At 54.0% G+C, this 17,250-nt stretch overlaps 1 protein-coding gene across 2 annotated transcripts in view; it reads left to right on the forward strand.

The window, feature by feature from the left end:
* The first annotated feature begins 2,016 nt into the window (after window positions 1-2,016).
* Window positions 2,017-17,250, forward strand: part of AXIN2 (axin 2) — a 126,163-nt gene continuing 110,929 nt past the window's right edge. Inside the window, exons 1-2 of one of the 2 annotated variants that reach the window (XM_073668633.1) lie at window positions 2,017-2,249; window positions 14,423-15,319. In XM_073668633.1, coding sequence (XP_073524734.1) covers window positions 14,514-15,319 — 806 coding nt within the window. In that variant the 5' untranslated portion in view covers window positions 2,017-2,249; window positions 14,423-14,513. The remainder of the gene's footprint in view (window positions 2,250-14,422; window positions 15,320-17,250) is intronic. The other variant, XM_073668632.1, reaches the window with a different exon arrangement.

Raw genomic sequence — 17,250 nt, forward strand, 5'->3', positions numbered from 1 at the left:
GGGGGGATTATTACTCCTGTAGATTGTCAGCTCTGGGGGCCGGGGGGTGATTATTACTCCTGTAGATTGTCAGCTCTGGGGTCCGGGGGGTGATTATTACTCCTGTAGATTGTCAGCTCTGGGCTCCGGGGGGTGATTATTACTCCTGTAGATTGTCAGCTCTGGGCTCCGGGGGGTGATTATTACTCCTGTAGATTGTCAGCTCTGGGGTCCGGGGGGTGATTATTACTCCTGTAGATTGTCGGCTCTGGGGTCCGGGGGGTGATTATTACTCCTGTAGATTGTCAGCTCTGGGGGGTGATGATTACTCCTGTAGATTGTCAGCTCTGGGGGGTGATTATTACTCCTGTAGATTGTCAGCTCTGGGGTCCGGGGGGTGATTATTACTCCTGTAGATTGTCAGCTCTGGGGGCCGGGGGGTGATTATTACTCCTGTAGATTGTCAGCTCTGGGGTCTGGGGGGTGATTATTACTCCTGTAGATTGTCAGCTCTGGGCTCCGGGGGGTGATTATTACTCCTGTAGATTGTCAGCTCTGGGCTCCGGGGGGTGATTATTACTCCTGTAGATTGTCAGCTCTGGGGTCCGGGGGGTGATTATTACTCCTGTAGATTGTCAGCTCTGGGGTCCGGGGGGTGATGATTACTCCTGTAGATTGTCAGCTCTGGGGTCCGGGGGGTGATTATTACTCCTGTAGATTGTCAGCTCTGGGGGGTGATTATTACTCCTGTAGATTGTCAGCTCTGGGGTCCGGGGGGTGATGATTACTCCTGTAGATTGTCAGCTCTGGGGTCCGGGGGGTGATGATTACTCCTGTAGATTCTCAGCTCTGGGGTCCGGGGGGTGATTATTACTCCTGTAGATTGTCAGCTCTGGGGGGTGATTATTACTCCTGTAGATTGTCAGCTCTGGGGTCCGGGGGGTGATGATTACTCCTGTAGATTGTCAGCTCTGGGGTCCGGGGGGTGATTATTACTCCTGTAGATTGTCAGCTCTGGGGTCTGGGGGGTGATTATTACTCCTGTAGATTGTCAGCTCTGGGGTCTGGGGGGTGATTATTACTCCTGTAGATTGTCAGCTCTGGGGTCTGCGGGGTGATTATTACTCCTGTAGATTGTCGGCTCTGGGGTCTGGGGGGTGATTATTACTCCTGTAGATTGTCAGCTCTGGGGTCTGGGGGGGATTATTACTCCTGTAGATTGTCAGCTCTGGGGTCCGGGGGGGGATTATTACTCCTGTAGATTGTCAGCTCTGGGGGCCGGGGGGTGATTATTACTCCTGTAGATTGTCAGCTCTGGGGTCCGGGGGGGGATTATTACTCCTGTAGATTGTCAGCTCTGGGGGCGGGGGGGTGATTATTACTCCTGTAGATTGTCAGCTCTGGGGTCTGGGGGGTGATTATTACTCCTGTAGATTGTCGGCTCTGGGGTCCGGGGGGTGATTATTACTCCTGTAGATTGTCAGCTCTGGGGGCCGGGGGGTGATTATTACTCCTGTAGATTGTCAGCTCTGGGGTCCGGGGGGTGATTATTACTCCTGTAGATTCTCAGCTCTGGGCTCCGGGGGGTGATTATTACTCCTGTAGATTGTCAGCTCTGGGGTCCGGGGGGGGATTATTACTCCTGTAGATTGTCAGCTCTGGGGTCCGGGGGGGGATTATTACTCCTGTAGATTGTCAGCTCTGGGGGCCGGGGGGTGATTATTACTCCTGTAGATTGTCAGCTCTGGGGTCCGGGGGGTGATTATTACTCCTGTAGATTGTCAGCTCTGGGGTCTGGGGGGTGATTATTACTCCTGTAGATTGTCAGCTCTGGGGTCTGGGGGGTGTCATTATTACTCCTGTAATTACGGCCCCCCATTACTCTCCTCCTTTACGCCTGGTGACCTCCTCCCCTAGCAGAAGCCTCTTTGATGTTGGCAGCAGTGTCCTAATGCAAGGTGGCAATGTGTGACCTATCTGTATCACTGCAGCCTCCTCCTCTGCCTCCTCCTCAGCCTCCTCCTCTGCCTCCTCCTCAACCTCCTCCTCCTCCTCCTCCTCCTCCCTCCTGTGATGTGTATAGGGCTCTCATGCTCCACAAGGCTCTGCTTGCTCAGTCTGGGGAGGACCTGTGCTCCATGTCTATGGCAGGATGGTGAGGAGCTGCCTGGTGCCAGGATGGTGAGGAGCTGCCCGGTGCCAGGATGGTGAGGAGCTGCCCGGTGCCAGGATGGTGAGGAGCTGCCTGGTGCCAGGATGGCAGTGCTCAGGTAATGGTGCCAGGATCACCGTCGCCTCCTAATGGATTTATGGATTCTGAGGCTTTTCTTTCGGACCCCCGACCCTCGCCGGTCATCACTGGCATCACGAGCGTTGTGACATCTGATGCTCCCGATCTGGATGTTGGAGGTGCAGAGCCGGTACATTGTGTTCTGTATGGAGGGGAGCCGGCGTCCTATATGATGTGTATGGAGGAGAGCCGGCGTCCTATATGATGTGTATGGAGGAGAGCCGGCGTCCTATATGATGTGTATGGAGGAGAGCCGGCGTCCTATATGATGTGTATGGAGGAGAGCCGGCGTCCTATATGATGTGTATGGAGGAGAGCCGGCGTCCTATATGATGTGTATGGAGGGGAGCCGGCGTCCTATATGATGTGTATGGAGGAGAGCCGGCGTCCTATATGATGTGTATGGAGGAGAGCTGGCGTCCTATATGATGTGTATGGAGGAGAGCCGGCGTCCTATATGATGTGTATGGAGGAGAGCCGGCGTCCTATATGATGTGTATGGAGGAGAGCCGGCGTCCTATATGATGTGTATGGAGGAGAGCCGGCGTCCTATATGATGTGTATGGAGGAGAGCCGGCGTCCTATATGATGTGTATGGAGGAGAGCCGGCGTCCTATATGATGTGTATGGAGGAGAGCCGGCGTCCTATATGATGTATGGAGGAGAGCCGGCGTCCTATATGATGTGTATGGAGGAGAGCCGGCGTCCTATATGATGTGTATGGAGGAGAGCCGGCGTCCTATATGATGTATGGAGGGGAGCCGGCGTCCTATATGATGTGTATGGAGGAGAGCCGGCGTCCTATATGATGTATGGAGGGGAGCCGGCGTCCTATATGATGTGTATGGAGGAGAGCCGGCGTCCTATATGATGTGTATGGAGGAGAGCCGGCGTCCTATATGATGTGTATGGAGGAGAGCCGGCGTCCTATATGATGTGTATGGAGGGGAGCCGGCGTCCTATATGATGTGTATGGAGGAGAGCCGGCGTCCTATATGATGTGTATGGAGGAGAGCCGGCGTCCTATATGATGTATGGAGGAGAGCCGGCGTCCTATATGATGTGTATGGAGGAGAGCCGGCGTCCTATATGATGTGTATGGAGGGGAGCCGGCGTCCTATATGATGTATGGAGGAGAGCCGGCGTCCTATATGATGTGTATGGAGGGGAGCCGGCGTCCTATATGATGTGTATGGAGGAGAGCCGGCGTCCTATATGATGTGTATGGAGGAGAGCCGGCGTCCTATATGATGTGTATGGAGGAGAGCCGGCGTCCTATATGATGTATGGAGGAGAGCCGGCGTCCTATATGATGTGTATGGAGGAGAGCCGGCGTCCTATATGATGTGTATGGAGGAGAGCCGGCGTCCTATATGATGTGTATGGAGGGGAGCCGGCGTCCTATATGATGTGTATGGAGGAGAGCCGGCGTCCTATATGATGTGTATGGAGGAGAGCCGGCGTCCTATATGATGTGTATGGAGGGGAGCCGGCGTCCTATATGATGTGTATGGAGGAGAGCCGGCGTCCTATATGATGTATGGAGGGGAGCCGGCGTCCTATATGATGTGTATGGAGGAGAGCCGGCGTCCTATATGATATGTATGGAGGAGAGCCGGCGTCCTATATGATATGTATGGAGGAGAGCCGGCGTCCTATATGATGTGTATGGAGGAGAGCCGGCGTCCTATATGATGTGTATGGAGGAGAGCCGGCGTCCTATATGATGTATAGAGGAGAGCCGGCGTCCTATATGATGTGTATGGAGGGGAGCCGGCGTCCTATATGATGTGTATGGAGGGGAGCCGGCGTCCTATATGATGTGTATGGAGGAGAGCCGGCGTCCTATATGATGTGTATGGAGGGGAGCCGGCGTCCTATATGATGTATGGAGGGGAGCCGGCGTCCTATATGATGTGTATGGAGGAGAGCCGGCGTCCTATATGATGTATGGAGGGGAGCCGGCGTCCTATATGATGTGTATGGAGGGGAGCCGGCGTCCTATATGATGTGTATGGAGGGGAGCCGGCGTCCTATATGATGTGTATGGAGGAGAGCCGGCGTCCTATATGATGTGTATGGAGGAGAGCCGGCGTCCTATATGATGTATGGAGGGGAGCCGGCGTCCTATATGATGTGTATGGAGGAGAGCCGGCGTCCTATATGATGTGTATGGAGGAGAGCCGGCGTCCTATATGATATGTATGGAGGAGAGCCGGCGTCCTATATGATGTATAGAGGAGAGCCGGCGTCCTATATGATGTGTATGGAGGAGAGCCGGCGTCCTATATGATGTGTATGGAGGAGAGCCGGCGTCCTATATGATGTGTATGGAGGAGAGCCGGCGTCCTATATGATGTGTATGGAGGAGAGCCGGCGTCCTATATGATGTGTATGGAGGAGAGCCGGCGTCCTATATGATGTGTATGGAGGAGAGCCGGCGTCCTATATGATGTGTATGGAGGAGAGCCGGCGTCCTATATGATGTGTATGGAGGAGAGCCGGCGTCCTATATGATGTGTATGGAGGGGAGCCGGCGTCCTATATGATGTGTATGGAGGAGAGCCGGCGTCCTATATGATGTGTATGGAGGAGAGCCGGCGTCCTATATGATGTATGGAGGAGAGCCGGCGTCCTATATGATGTGTATGGAGGAGAGCCGGCGTCCTATATGATGTGTATGGAGGGGAGCCGGCGTCCTATATGATGTATGGAGGAGAGCCGGCGTCCTATATGATGTGTATGGAGGGGAGCCGGCGTCCTATATGATGTGTATGGAGGGGAGCCGGCGTCCTATATGATGTGTATGGAGGAGAGCCGGCGTCCTATATGATGTGTATGGAGGAGAGCCGGCGTCCTATATGATGTATGGAGGAGAGCCGGCGTCCTATATGATGTGTATGGAGGAGAGCCGGCGTCCTATATGATGTGTATGGAGGAGAGCCGGCGTCCTATATGATGTGTATGGAGGGGAGCCGGCGTCCTATATGATGTGTATGGAGGAGAGCCGGCGTCCTATATGATGTGTATGGAGGAGAGCCGGCGTCCTATATGATGTGTATGGAGGGGAGCCGGCGTCCTATATGATGTGTATGGAGGAGAGCCGGCGTCCTATATGATGTATGGAGGGGAGCCGGCGTCCTATATGATGTGTATGGAGGAGAGCCGGCGTCCTATATGATATGTATGGAGGAGAGCCGGCGTCCTATATGATATGTATGGAGGAGAGCCGGCGTCCTATATGATGTGTATGGAGGAGAGCCGGCGTCCTATATGATGTGTATGGAGGAGAGCCGGCGTCCTATATGATGTGTATGGAGGAGAGCCGGCGTCCTATATGATGTGTATGGAGGAGAGCCGGCGTCCTATATGATGTGTATGGAGGAGAGCCGGCGTCCTATATGATGTGTATGGAGGGGAGCCGGCGTCCTATATGATGTGTATGGAGGGGAGCCGGCGTCCTATATGATGTGTATGGAGGAGAGCCGGCGTCCTATATGATGTATGGAGGGGAGCCGGCGTCCTATATGATGTGTATGGAGGAGAGCCGGCGTCCTATATGATGTATGGAGGGGAGCCGGCGTCCTATATGATGTGTATGGAGGGGAGCCGGCGTCCTATATGATGTGTATGGAGGGGAGCCGGCGTCCTATATGATGTGTATGGAGGAGAGCCGGCGTCCTATATGATGTGTATGGAGGAGAGCCGGCGTCCTATATGATGTATGGAGGGGAGCCGGCGTCCTATATGATATGTATGGAGGAGAGCCGGCGTCCTATATGATGTGTATGGAGGAGAGCCGGCGTCCTATATGATATGTATGGAGGAGAGCCGGCGTCCTATATGATGTATAGAGGAGAGCCGGCGTCCTATATGATGTGTATGGAGGAGAGCCGGCGTCCTATATGATATGTATGGAGGAGAGCCGGCGTCCTATATGATGTGTATGGAGGAGAGCCGGCGTCCTATATGATGTGTATGGAGGAGAGCCGGCGTCCTATATGATGTATGGAGGAGAGCCGGCGTCCTATATGATGTGTATGGAGGAGAGCCGGCGTCCTATATGATGTGTATGGAGGAGAGCCGGCGTCCTATATGATGTGTATGGAGGAGAGCCGGCGTCCTATATGATGTATGGAGGAGAGCCGGCGTCCTATATGATATGTATGGAGGGGAGCCGGCGTCCTATATGATGTGTATGGAGGGGAGCCGGCGTCCTATATGATGTGTATGGAGGAGAGCCGGCGTCCTATATGATGTGTATGGAGGGGAGCCGGCGTCCTATATGATGTGTATGGAGGGGAGCCGGCGTCCTATATGATGTGTATAGAGGAGAGCCGGCGTCCTATATGATGTATGGAGGAGAGCCGGCGTCCTATATGATGTGTATGGAGGAGAGCCGGCGTCCTATATGATGTGTATGGAGGAGAGCCGGCGTCCTATATGATGTGTATGGAGGAGAGCCGGTACATTGTGTTCTGTATGGAGGAGAGCCGGCGTCCTATATGATGTGTATGGAGGGGAGCCGGCGTCCTATATGATGTGTATGGAGGGGAGCCGGCGTCCTATATGATGTGTATGGAGGAGAGCCGGCGTCCTATATGATGTATGGAGGAGAGCCGGCGTCCTATATGATGTGTATGGAGGAGAGCCGGCGTCCTATATGATGTGTATGGAGGAGAGCCGGCGTCCTATATGATGTGTATGGAGGGGAGCCGGCGTCCTATATGATGTATGGAGGAGAGCCGGCGTCCTATATGATGTGTATGGAGGGGAGCCGGCGTCCTATATGATGTGTATGGAGGGGAGCCGGCGTCCTATATGATGTGTATGGAGGGGAGCCGGCGTCCTATATGATGTGTATGGAGGAGAGCCGGCGTCCTATATGATGTATGGAGGAGAGCCGGCGTCCTATATGATGTATGGAGGAGAGCCGGCGTCCTCTATGATGTGTATGGAGGAGAGCCGGCGTCCTATATGATGTGTATGGAGGAGAGCCGGCGTCCTATATGATGTGTATGGAGGAGAGCCGGCGTCCTATATGATGTGTATGGAGGAGAGCCGGCGTCCTATATGATGTGTATGGAGGGGAGCCGGCGTCCTATATGATGTATGGAGGGGAGCCGGCGTCCTATATGATGTGTATGGAGGAGAGCCGGCGTCCTATATGATGTGTATGGAGGAGAGCTGGCGTCCTATATGATGTGTATGGAGGAGAGCCGGCGTCCTATATGATGTATGGAGGAGAGCCGGCGTCCTATATGATGTGTATGGAGGAGAGCCGGCGTCCTATATGATGTGTATGGAGGAGAGCCGGCGTCCTATATGATGTGTATGGAGGAGAGCCGGCGTCCTATATGATGTGTATGGAGGGGAGCCGGCGTCCTATATGATGTATGGAGGAGAGCCGGCGTCCTATATGATGTGTATGGAGGAGAGCCGGCGTCCTATATGATGTGTATGGAGGAGAGCCGGCGTCCTATATGATGTATGGAGGAGAGCCGGCGTCCTATATGATGTGTATGGAGGAGAGCCGGCGTCCTATATGATGTGTATGGAGGAGAGCCGGCGTCCTATATGATGTGTATGGAGGAGAGCCGGCGTCCTATATGATGTGTATGGAGGGGAGCCGGCGTCCTATATGATGTATGGAGGGGAGCCGGCGTCCTATATGATGTGTATGGAGGGGAGCCGGCGTCCTATATGATGTATGGAGGGGAGCCGGCGTCCTATATGATGTGTATGGAGGAGAGCCGGCGTCCTATATGATGTATGGAGGGGAGCCGGCGTCCTATATGATGTATGGAGGAGAGCCGGCGTCCTATATGATGTGTATGGAGGGGAGCCGGCGTCCTATATGATGTGTATGGAGGAGAGCCGGCGTCCTATATGATGTGTATGGAGGAGAGCCGGCGTCCTATATGATGTGTATGGAGGAGAGCCGGCGTCCTATATGATGTGTATGGAGGAGAGCCGGCGTCCTATATGATGTGTATGGAGGAGAGCCGGCGTCCTATATGATGTGTATGGAGGGGAGCCGGCGTCCTATATGATGTGTATGGAGGGGAGCCGGCGTCCTATATGATGTGTATGGAGGGGAGCCGGCGTCCTATATGATGTGTATGGAGGGGAGCCGGCGTCCTATATGATGTGTATGGAGGAGAGCCGGCGTCCTATATGATGTGTATGGAGGAGAGCCGGCGTCCTATATGATGTATGGAGGAGAGCCGGCGTCCTATATGATGTGTATGGAGGAGAGCCGGCGTCCTATATGATGTGTATGGAGGGGAGCCGGCGTCCTATATGATGTGTATGGAGGGGAGCCGGCGTCCTATATGATATGTATGGAGGAGAGCCGGCGTCCTATATGATGTGTATGGAGGGGAGCCGGCGTCCTATATGATGTGTATGGAGGAGAGCCGGCGTCCTATATGATGTGTATGGAGGGGAGCCGGCGTCCTATATGATGTGTATGGAGGAGAGCCGGCGTCCTATATGATGTGTATGGAGGAGAGCCGGCGTCCTATATGATGTGTATGGAGGAGAGCCGGCGTCCTATATGATGTGTATGGAGGGGAGCCGGCGTCCTATATGATGTGTATGGAGGAGAGCCGGCGTCCTATATGATGTGTATGGAGGAGAGCCGGCGTCCTATATGATGTGTATGGAGGGGAGCCGGCGTCCTATATGATGTATGGAGGGGAGCCGGCGTCCTATATGATGTATGGAGGAGAGCCGGCGTCCTATATGATGTGTATGGAGGAGAGCCGGCGTCCTATATGATGTGTATGGAGGGGAGCCGGCGTCCTATATGATGTGTATGGAGGGGAGCCGGCGTCCTATATGATGTGTATGGAGGGGAGCCGGCGTCCTATATGATGTGTATGGAGGGGAGCCGGCGTCCTATATGATGTGTATGGAGGGGAGCCGGCGTCCTATATGATGTGTATGGAGGGGAGCCGGCGTCCTATATGATGTGTATGGAGGGGAGCCGGCGTCCTATATGATGTGTATGGAGGGGAGCCGGCGTCCTATATGATGTGTATGGAGGGGAGCCGGCGTCCTATATGATGTGTATGGAGGGGAGCCGGCGTCCTATATGATGTGTATGGAGGGGAGCCGGCGTCCTATATGATGTGTATGGAGGAGAGCCGGCGTCCTATATGATGTGTATGGAGGAGAGCCGGCGTCCTATATGATGTGCTGTATGGCAGGTGATCGGACATCCTATCGGATCCCTCAGATGCGGTTTGGGGGGTTGTCATGTTGGCATGACCCCGGCTTGCTGATCAGTGGACTTTGCTGCGGTATTTTCGTTCACGCTCGTGTCTTCCTTGCTCTGAATATCTGAGGATTTGCTGGTTCTCTGCGTTTTCGGCTGGAGGGACGGCGGCCTCTGATATTAATCTCAGAATCAGACCCAGATGGCGGAGGAGGCTCAGCTTCTGCGGGAGGAGGCTCAGCTTCTGCGGGAGGAGGCTCAGCTTCTGCGGGAGGAGGCTCAGCCGCTGCGGGAGGAGAAGCCTCCAAAATGAGTTTCACCTGCGGAATCTGCACCGCATACAAAGCGAGCGAGGACGGGGTCAGCGCAGGGAGCGGGGACAGGTTCAGCGCGGGGAGCGAGGACGGGGTCAGCGCTGGGAGCGAGGACAGGGTCAGCGCTGGGAGCGGGGACGGGGTCAGCGCGGGGAGCGAGGACGGGGTCAGCGCGGGGAGCGAGGACAGGGTCAGCGCAGGGAGCGGGGACAGGTTCAGCGCGGGGAGCGGGGACAGGGTCAGCGCTGGGAGCGAGGACAGGGTCAGCGCTGGGAGCGGGGACGGGGTCAGCGCGGGGAGCGAGGACGGGGTCAGCGCGGGGAGCGAGGACGGGGTCAGCGCTGGGAGCGAGGACGGGGTCAGCGCTGGGAGCGAGGACGGGGTCAGCGCAGGGAGCGGGGACAGGTTCAGCGCGGGGAGCGAGGACGGGGTCAGCGCTGGGAGCGGGGACAGGGTCAGCGCTGGGAGCGGGGACAGGGTCAGCGCGGGGAGCGAGGACAGGGTCAGCGCGGGGAGCGGGGACGGGGTCAGCGCGGGGAGCGAGGACGGGGTCAGCGCGGGGAGCGAGGACAGGGAGCCGTTTTTCAACTCGTGTATCCCTCATCTAGTGGTGGTCTCATCCCGTGTATCCCCCCTTATCGTCTCTAGGTCGTCTCCCATCCTCTGTATCCCTCGTCATAATCTGAGTCGTTTTCCATTGCATGTCACCAACCTCATCGTCTCACGAGAGTCTCCCATCCCTTGTATTTCCCCCTCACCATCTTGGAATCATTTAATGTCCTGTTTCAGAGTAAGTTACCCCCTTATCATTTCGTGGTCATCTCCTGTGTATCACCCTCATCATCTCGGAGTAATTTTACATCCTGTGTATCCCTATCCTCTTTTCAGAGTCATCTCCCATTACATATATCCCCCCTCATCGTCTCAGAGTCATTTTCCCCGTGTATTCCCCCTCATCGTCTTGCGGTCTTTTTTCCATCCCGTATATCCTCCCTCACGTCTCAGGGTCGTCACCCATTCCTGGTATTCTACCTCGTTGTCTTGGAGTCGTTTTCCATACCGTGTATCCCCCCTTCATCATCTCAGGGTAATTTTCCGACTCGTGTATCTTTCATCATCATCTTAGACATCTCTCATCTTCTGTATTCCCCCTCATCGCCATCTCCCATCCCGTGAATTCCCCTCATCGTTTCAGGGTCATTTTGCATCCCGTGTATCCCCACCCACCATCATCTCGATTTCGTCTCTCGTTTCGTGTGTCCACCCCTATCATCTTATCATCTTGGAGTCATTTTTTTTTTCTCTGCGATGTCTCTTGTCCCGCATATCCCCCCTCATCATCTTGAGGTCGTTGCTCTTCCCATCTATCCTCTTATCATCTCGGTATCCTCTACAATCCCGTGTAGGCTCCATCCCAATGTTGGGGTCATCTCCCGTCCCATGTAGCCCCCTTCACCATGTTGGGATTGTCTCTTATCCCGTCTATCCCCCCTCTTCACCCGTCTTCTCATGTAGCTCACAACCCATGTTGGGGTTGTCTCCTGTCCCCTGTTTCTGCCCTCATCATCCCGGAGTAGTCTTCCGCACCATGTAACCCCCAATCTCATGTTGATCTCGTCTCCTATCCCATATAGTCCCTATCCCCATGTTGGGGTTGTCTCCCGTCCATATAGCCCCCATTTCCATGTGCGAGTCGTCTCCCATCTCATGTAACTCCCTTTCCCATGTTGGGGTTATCTCCCATCTCATGTAGCTCCTTTTCCCGTGTTGGGGTTGTCTCCCACCCCCTGTAATCACCATCGCCATGGTGGGGTCGTCTCCCTTTCCATGTAGCCCCCTTTCCATGTTGGCGTCATCTCCCATCCCATGTTGCCCCCATTCCCAATGTTTGGGTCGACTCCTGTACCGTCCAGCCACCATTCCCATGTTGGGGTCATCTCTCATCCTGTGTAGTTCCCATCTCCATGTTGGGGTCTTATCCCATCCCGTGTATCCTCCCCATTGTCCAGAAGTTGTTTCTCGTCCGGTGAAGCCCCCATTCCCAATGACGACGTTGTCTCCTGGCCTGTGTAGCTACCATCCCCGTGTTGGGGTCATCTCCCGTCCCTAGTAGCCCCCATCCCCATGTTGGGGTCATCTCCCGTCCCATGTACCCCTTTGTTGGGATAGTCTCCCTTCCCGTGTACCCCACATCCCCATGTTGAGGTCATCTCCCATCTTGCATAGCCCCAATTCACATGTTTGGGTAGTCTCCCATCCCATGTAGCCCCATTCCCATGTTGGGGTAATCTCCCATTCCATCTAGCCCCCATTCCCATGTTGAGGTCATCTCCTATCTTGCATAGCCCCAATTCACATGTTGGGGTCGTCTCCCATGCCGTGTAGCCCCATTCCCATGTTGGGGTAATCTCCCATCCCATCTAGCCCCCATTCCCATGTTGAGGTCATCTCCTATCTTGCATAGCCCCAAATCACATGTTGGGGTCGTCTCCCGTCCCTTGTAGCCCCCATCCTCATGTTTGGGTTATCTCCCATCCCATTTAGCCCACATCCCCATGTTGGGATTGTCTGCCATCCCATTTAGCCCCCATGTTAGGGTCGTTTCCCATCCCGTGTAGCCCCATTCCCATGTTCTGGTAATCTCCCATCCCATCTAGCCCCCATTCCCATGTTGGCGTCATCTCCCGTCCTGTGTAGCCCCCTTTTCCACGTTGGTGTCGTCTCCCGTTCTGTGTAGCCCCCATCCCCATATTGAGGTAGTCTCCCGTCCTATGTAAACCCCATTTCCATGTTGGGCTAGTCTCTCATCCTGTGTAGCCCCATTTCCATGTTGGGGTTGTCTTCCGTCCTGTGTAGCCCCCATGTTGGGGTCATCTCCCATCCCGTGTAGCCCCATCTCCATGTTGGGGTTATCTTGCGTCCCGTGTAGCCCCATCCCATGTTGGTTTAGTCTCCCGTCCCATGTAGCCACCATGTTGTAGTCTCCCATTCCTTGTAGCCCAATCTTCATGTTGTGGCGGTCTCATCCTGTGTAGTCCCATCCCCATGTTGGGGTTGTCTCCCATCCCATGTAGCCCCCATGTTGGGATAATCTCCCGTCCAGTGTAGCCCCCATCCCCATGTTGGGGTCAACTTCCGTCCCCTTTAGCCCCAATTCCCATGTTGAGGTCGTCTCACATCCTGTGTAGCCCCCATCCTTATGTTTGGGTCTTCTCCTGTCCCGTGTAGCCTCCATCCCCATATTGGGGTCATCTCCCATCCCGTGTAGTCCCCATCTCATGTTAGGATAGTCTCCCATCTCATTTAGCCCCCATGTTGGGGTCGTCTCCTATCCTGTGTAGCCCCCATCCCCATGTTGGGGTTGTCTTTGGTCCCATGTAGACCCCATTCCCATGTTGGGATGGTCTCCCATCCCGTGTTGCTCCCATCCCCATGTTGGTTTAGTCTCCTGTCCCGTGTAGCCACCATGTTGTGGTTGTCTCCCATCTTCCCGTGTAGCCCCATCTTCATGTTTGGGCTGTCTCCCGTCCCATGTAGTCCCATCCCCATGTTGGGATCTCCTCCCATCCAGTCTAGCCCCCATGTTGGGATAGTCTCCTGTCCTATGTAGCCCCCATCCCCATGTTGGGGTCAACTTCTGTCCCCTTTCGCCCTAATTCCCATATTGAGGTCGTCTCACATCCTGTGTAGCCACAATCCTTATGTTTGGGTCATCTCCCATCCTGTGTAGCCTCCATCCCCATGTTGGGGTAATCTCCCATCCCGTGTAGCCCCCCTTCCATGTTGGGATCGTCTCCCATTCCATTTAGCCCCCATGTTGGGGGCGTCTCCCATCCCCATGTTGGCTTAATCTCCCATCCCGCGTAGCCCCCATTTCCATGTTGGCGTCATCTCCCGTCCCATGTAGCCCCCATATCCATGTTGGTGTCATCTCCCGTCTCATGTAGCCCCCATATCCATGTTGGTGTCGTCTCCCATCCCGTGTAGCCCCCATATCCATGTTGGTGTCGTCTCCCATCCCGTGTAGCCCCCATATCCATGTTGGTGTCGTCTCCCATCCCGTGTAGCCCCCATCCCCATGTTTAGGTCGTCTCACATCCCGTGTAGCCCCCATGTTGGAGTAGTCTCCCTTCCTGTGTAGCCCCCATCCCCATATCGAGGTTGTCTCCCATCCAGTGTAGCATCCATGTTGGGGTTGTCTCCCATCTTGTTTAGCCCCCATCTCCATATTGAGGTGGTCTCCTGTCCCATGTAGCCCACATTCCCAAGTTGGAGTTGTCTTCTGTCCCATGTAGACCTCATCCCCATGTGGGAGTCGTCTCCCATCCCGTGTAGCCCCCATGTTGGAGTAGTCTCCCATCCCGTGTAGCCCCCATGTTGGAGTAGTCTCCCATCCCGTGTAGCCCCCATGTTGGAGTAGTCTCCCATCCTGTGTAGCCCCCATGTTGGAGTAGTCTCCCATCCTGTGTAGCCCCATCTCCATATTGGGGTGGTCACCCGTCCCTGACTGCACCCCGTCCCTGGCATTGTATCTGTGTGCTCCGCAGCCTGTTTACTGCTTCTTTTGATGTTGACGGATCTGGTCTTGATTAGATCAATACTTTCTTTCATTTCTAGAGAGAAGCCCACTCGCGGGATCCCCCGCTGACTTCAGAGCGTAGAGCAGATTACGGAGGAATTCACAACATACAATCCATATTATAGAGCCATGAGTGGAGGAGCCACGCGGGCGACTTACCTCACCGATGAGAACAGCAGCTTTAGGGAAGACGCCCCACGGCCACCCGTGCCTGGGGAGGAAGGACAGACACCGTGCCGTCTACCCGGCCAAAGATCAAAGGCTCTGTCACTTCCCAGCATCACCAGGAGGAACCAGGATGGTTTGGGGGAGCCGGAAGGGAGCGCGTCCCCAGATTCCCCATTGGTTCGATGGACCAAGTCCCTCCACGCTCTACTGGAGGACCAGGACGGTGCCCACCTCTTCCGGACCTTCCTGGAGAGGGAGAAATGTGTGGATACCTTAGATTTCTGGTTTGCCTGCAATGGATTTAGGCAGATGGACCTGAGGGATAACAAAACTCTGCGGGTGGCGAAAGCGATCTACAAAAGGTACATCGAAAACCCAAGTATGGTGGCCAAACAGCTGAAGCTCTCCACCAAAACCTTCATCCGGGACTGCATCAAGAGGCAGCAGATCGGCTCCACCATGTTTGACCGCGCGCAGGCCGAGATCCAGAGCCTGATGGAGGACCACGCTTACCAAATGTTTCTGACCTCCGACATTTTCCTGGAATACATTCGGACGGGCGGGGAGAATGCCGCTTATTTCCACACCATGGTCCCCGGGAGCCTAAAGCTGGTCACCGGCTACATGCCCACCCTCAATGAGGAGGAGGAACTCAACTGTGTGGACCTCAAAGCCAAAGGCTCGCCGGCTGTGGTGGGGCTCTCAAGCCAGTCCCTGAGGGCAACCGCAAGCTCACGGGCCAAGGACGCCATAGACATCTGCTACAGGTAGGACCTCCGTGTGTGGTGGACGTCTCCATCGATTATGGGGGGGAAGGTCGCCCCAGTGTCCTCCTGGATGGATGGGAGATGGCAGTAAGTCTTGTCCGTGAATGAATTAAGTGCTAGTCGTTGTGACCAACCATAGGGGGAGAAAAGTCAACTCCAAACTGAGGGGGCGCACGACGTCCCCCACCGGACCCCGAGTGAACTGAGCAGAAGAGTTCTCAGAGAGTATGGGGGCGTCCTCTAGTGGATACACCCCAAACTACACCAAGAAGTATCGGCACTGCCGCACAGTACAAACAGGACCAACGTATACCCTTATCCCCCCCTGTATAATACACACAGGACGTACTTATACCCCCCCTGTATAATACACACAGGACGTACTTATACCCCCCCTGTATAATACACACAGGACGTACTTATACCCCCCTGTATAATACACACAGGACGTACTTATACCCCCCTGTATAATACACACAGGACGTACTTATACCCCCCTGTATAATACACACAGGATGTACTTATACCCCCCTGTATAATACACACAGGACGTACTTATACCCCCCCTGTATAATACACACAGGACGTACTTATACCCCCCCTGTATAATACACACAGGACGCACTTATACCCCCCTGTATAATACACACAGGACGTACTTATACCCACCCTGTATAATACACACAGGACGTACTTATACCCACCCTGTATAATACACACAGGACGTACTTATACCCCCCCTGTATAATACACACAGGACGTACTTATACCCCCCCCTGTATAATACACACAGGACGTACTTATACCCCCCTGTATAATACACACAGGACGTACTTATACCCCCCCCTGTATAATACACACAGGACGTACTTATACCCCCCCTGTATAATACACACAGGACGTACTTATACCCCCCCCTGTATAATACACACAGGACGTACTTATACCCCCTGTATAATACACACAGGACGTACTTATACCCCCCCCTGTATAATACACACAGGACGTACTTATACCCCCTGTATAATACACACAGGACGTACTTATACCCCCCCTGTATAATACACACAGGACGTACTTATACCCCCCCTGTATAATACACACAGGACGTACTTATACCCCCCTGTATAATACGCACAGGACGTACTTATACCCCCTGTATAATACACACAGGACGTACTTATACCCCCCTGTATAATACACACAGGACGTACTTATACCCCCCCTGTATAATACACACAGGACGTACTTATACCCCCCTGTATAATACGCACAGGACGTACTTATACCCCCTGTATAATACACACAGGACGTACTTATACCCCCCTGTATAATACACACAGGACGTACTTATACCCCCCTGTATAATACACACAGGACGTACTTATACCCCCCCTGTATAATACACACAGGACGTACTTATACCCCCCCCTGTATAATACACACAGGACGTACTTATACCCCCCCTGTATAATACACACAGGACGTACTTATACCCCCCCTGTATAATACACACAGGACGTACTTATACCCCCCCCTGTATAATACACACAGGACGTACTTATACCCCCCCCTGTATAATACACACAGGACGTACTTATACCCCCCCTGTATAATACACACAGGACGTACTTATACCCCCCCTGTATAATACACACAGGACGTACTTATACCCCCCCCTGTATAATACACACAGGACGTACTTATACCCCCCTGTATAATACACACAGGACGTACTTATACCCTCCTGTATAATACACACAGGACGTACTTATACCCCCCCTGTATAATACACACAGGACGTACTTATACCCCCCCCTGTATAATACACACAGGACGTACTTATACCCCCCTGTATAATACACACAGGACGTACTTATACCCCCCCTGTATAATACACACAGGACGTACTTATACCCCCCCTGTATAAT

Source organism: Phyllobates terribilis, unplaced genomic scaffold (genome assembly GCF_046119375.1).
Source record: "Phyllobates terribilis strain yellow unplaced genomic scaffold, ASM4611937v1 Scaffold_827__1_contigs__length_625462, whole genome shotgun sequence".
Classification (NCBI taxonomy): domain Eukaryota; kingdom Metazoa; phylum Chordata; class Amphibia; order Anura; family Dendrobatidae; genus Phyllobates; species Phyllobates terribilis.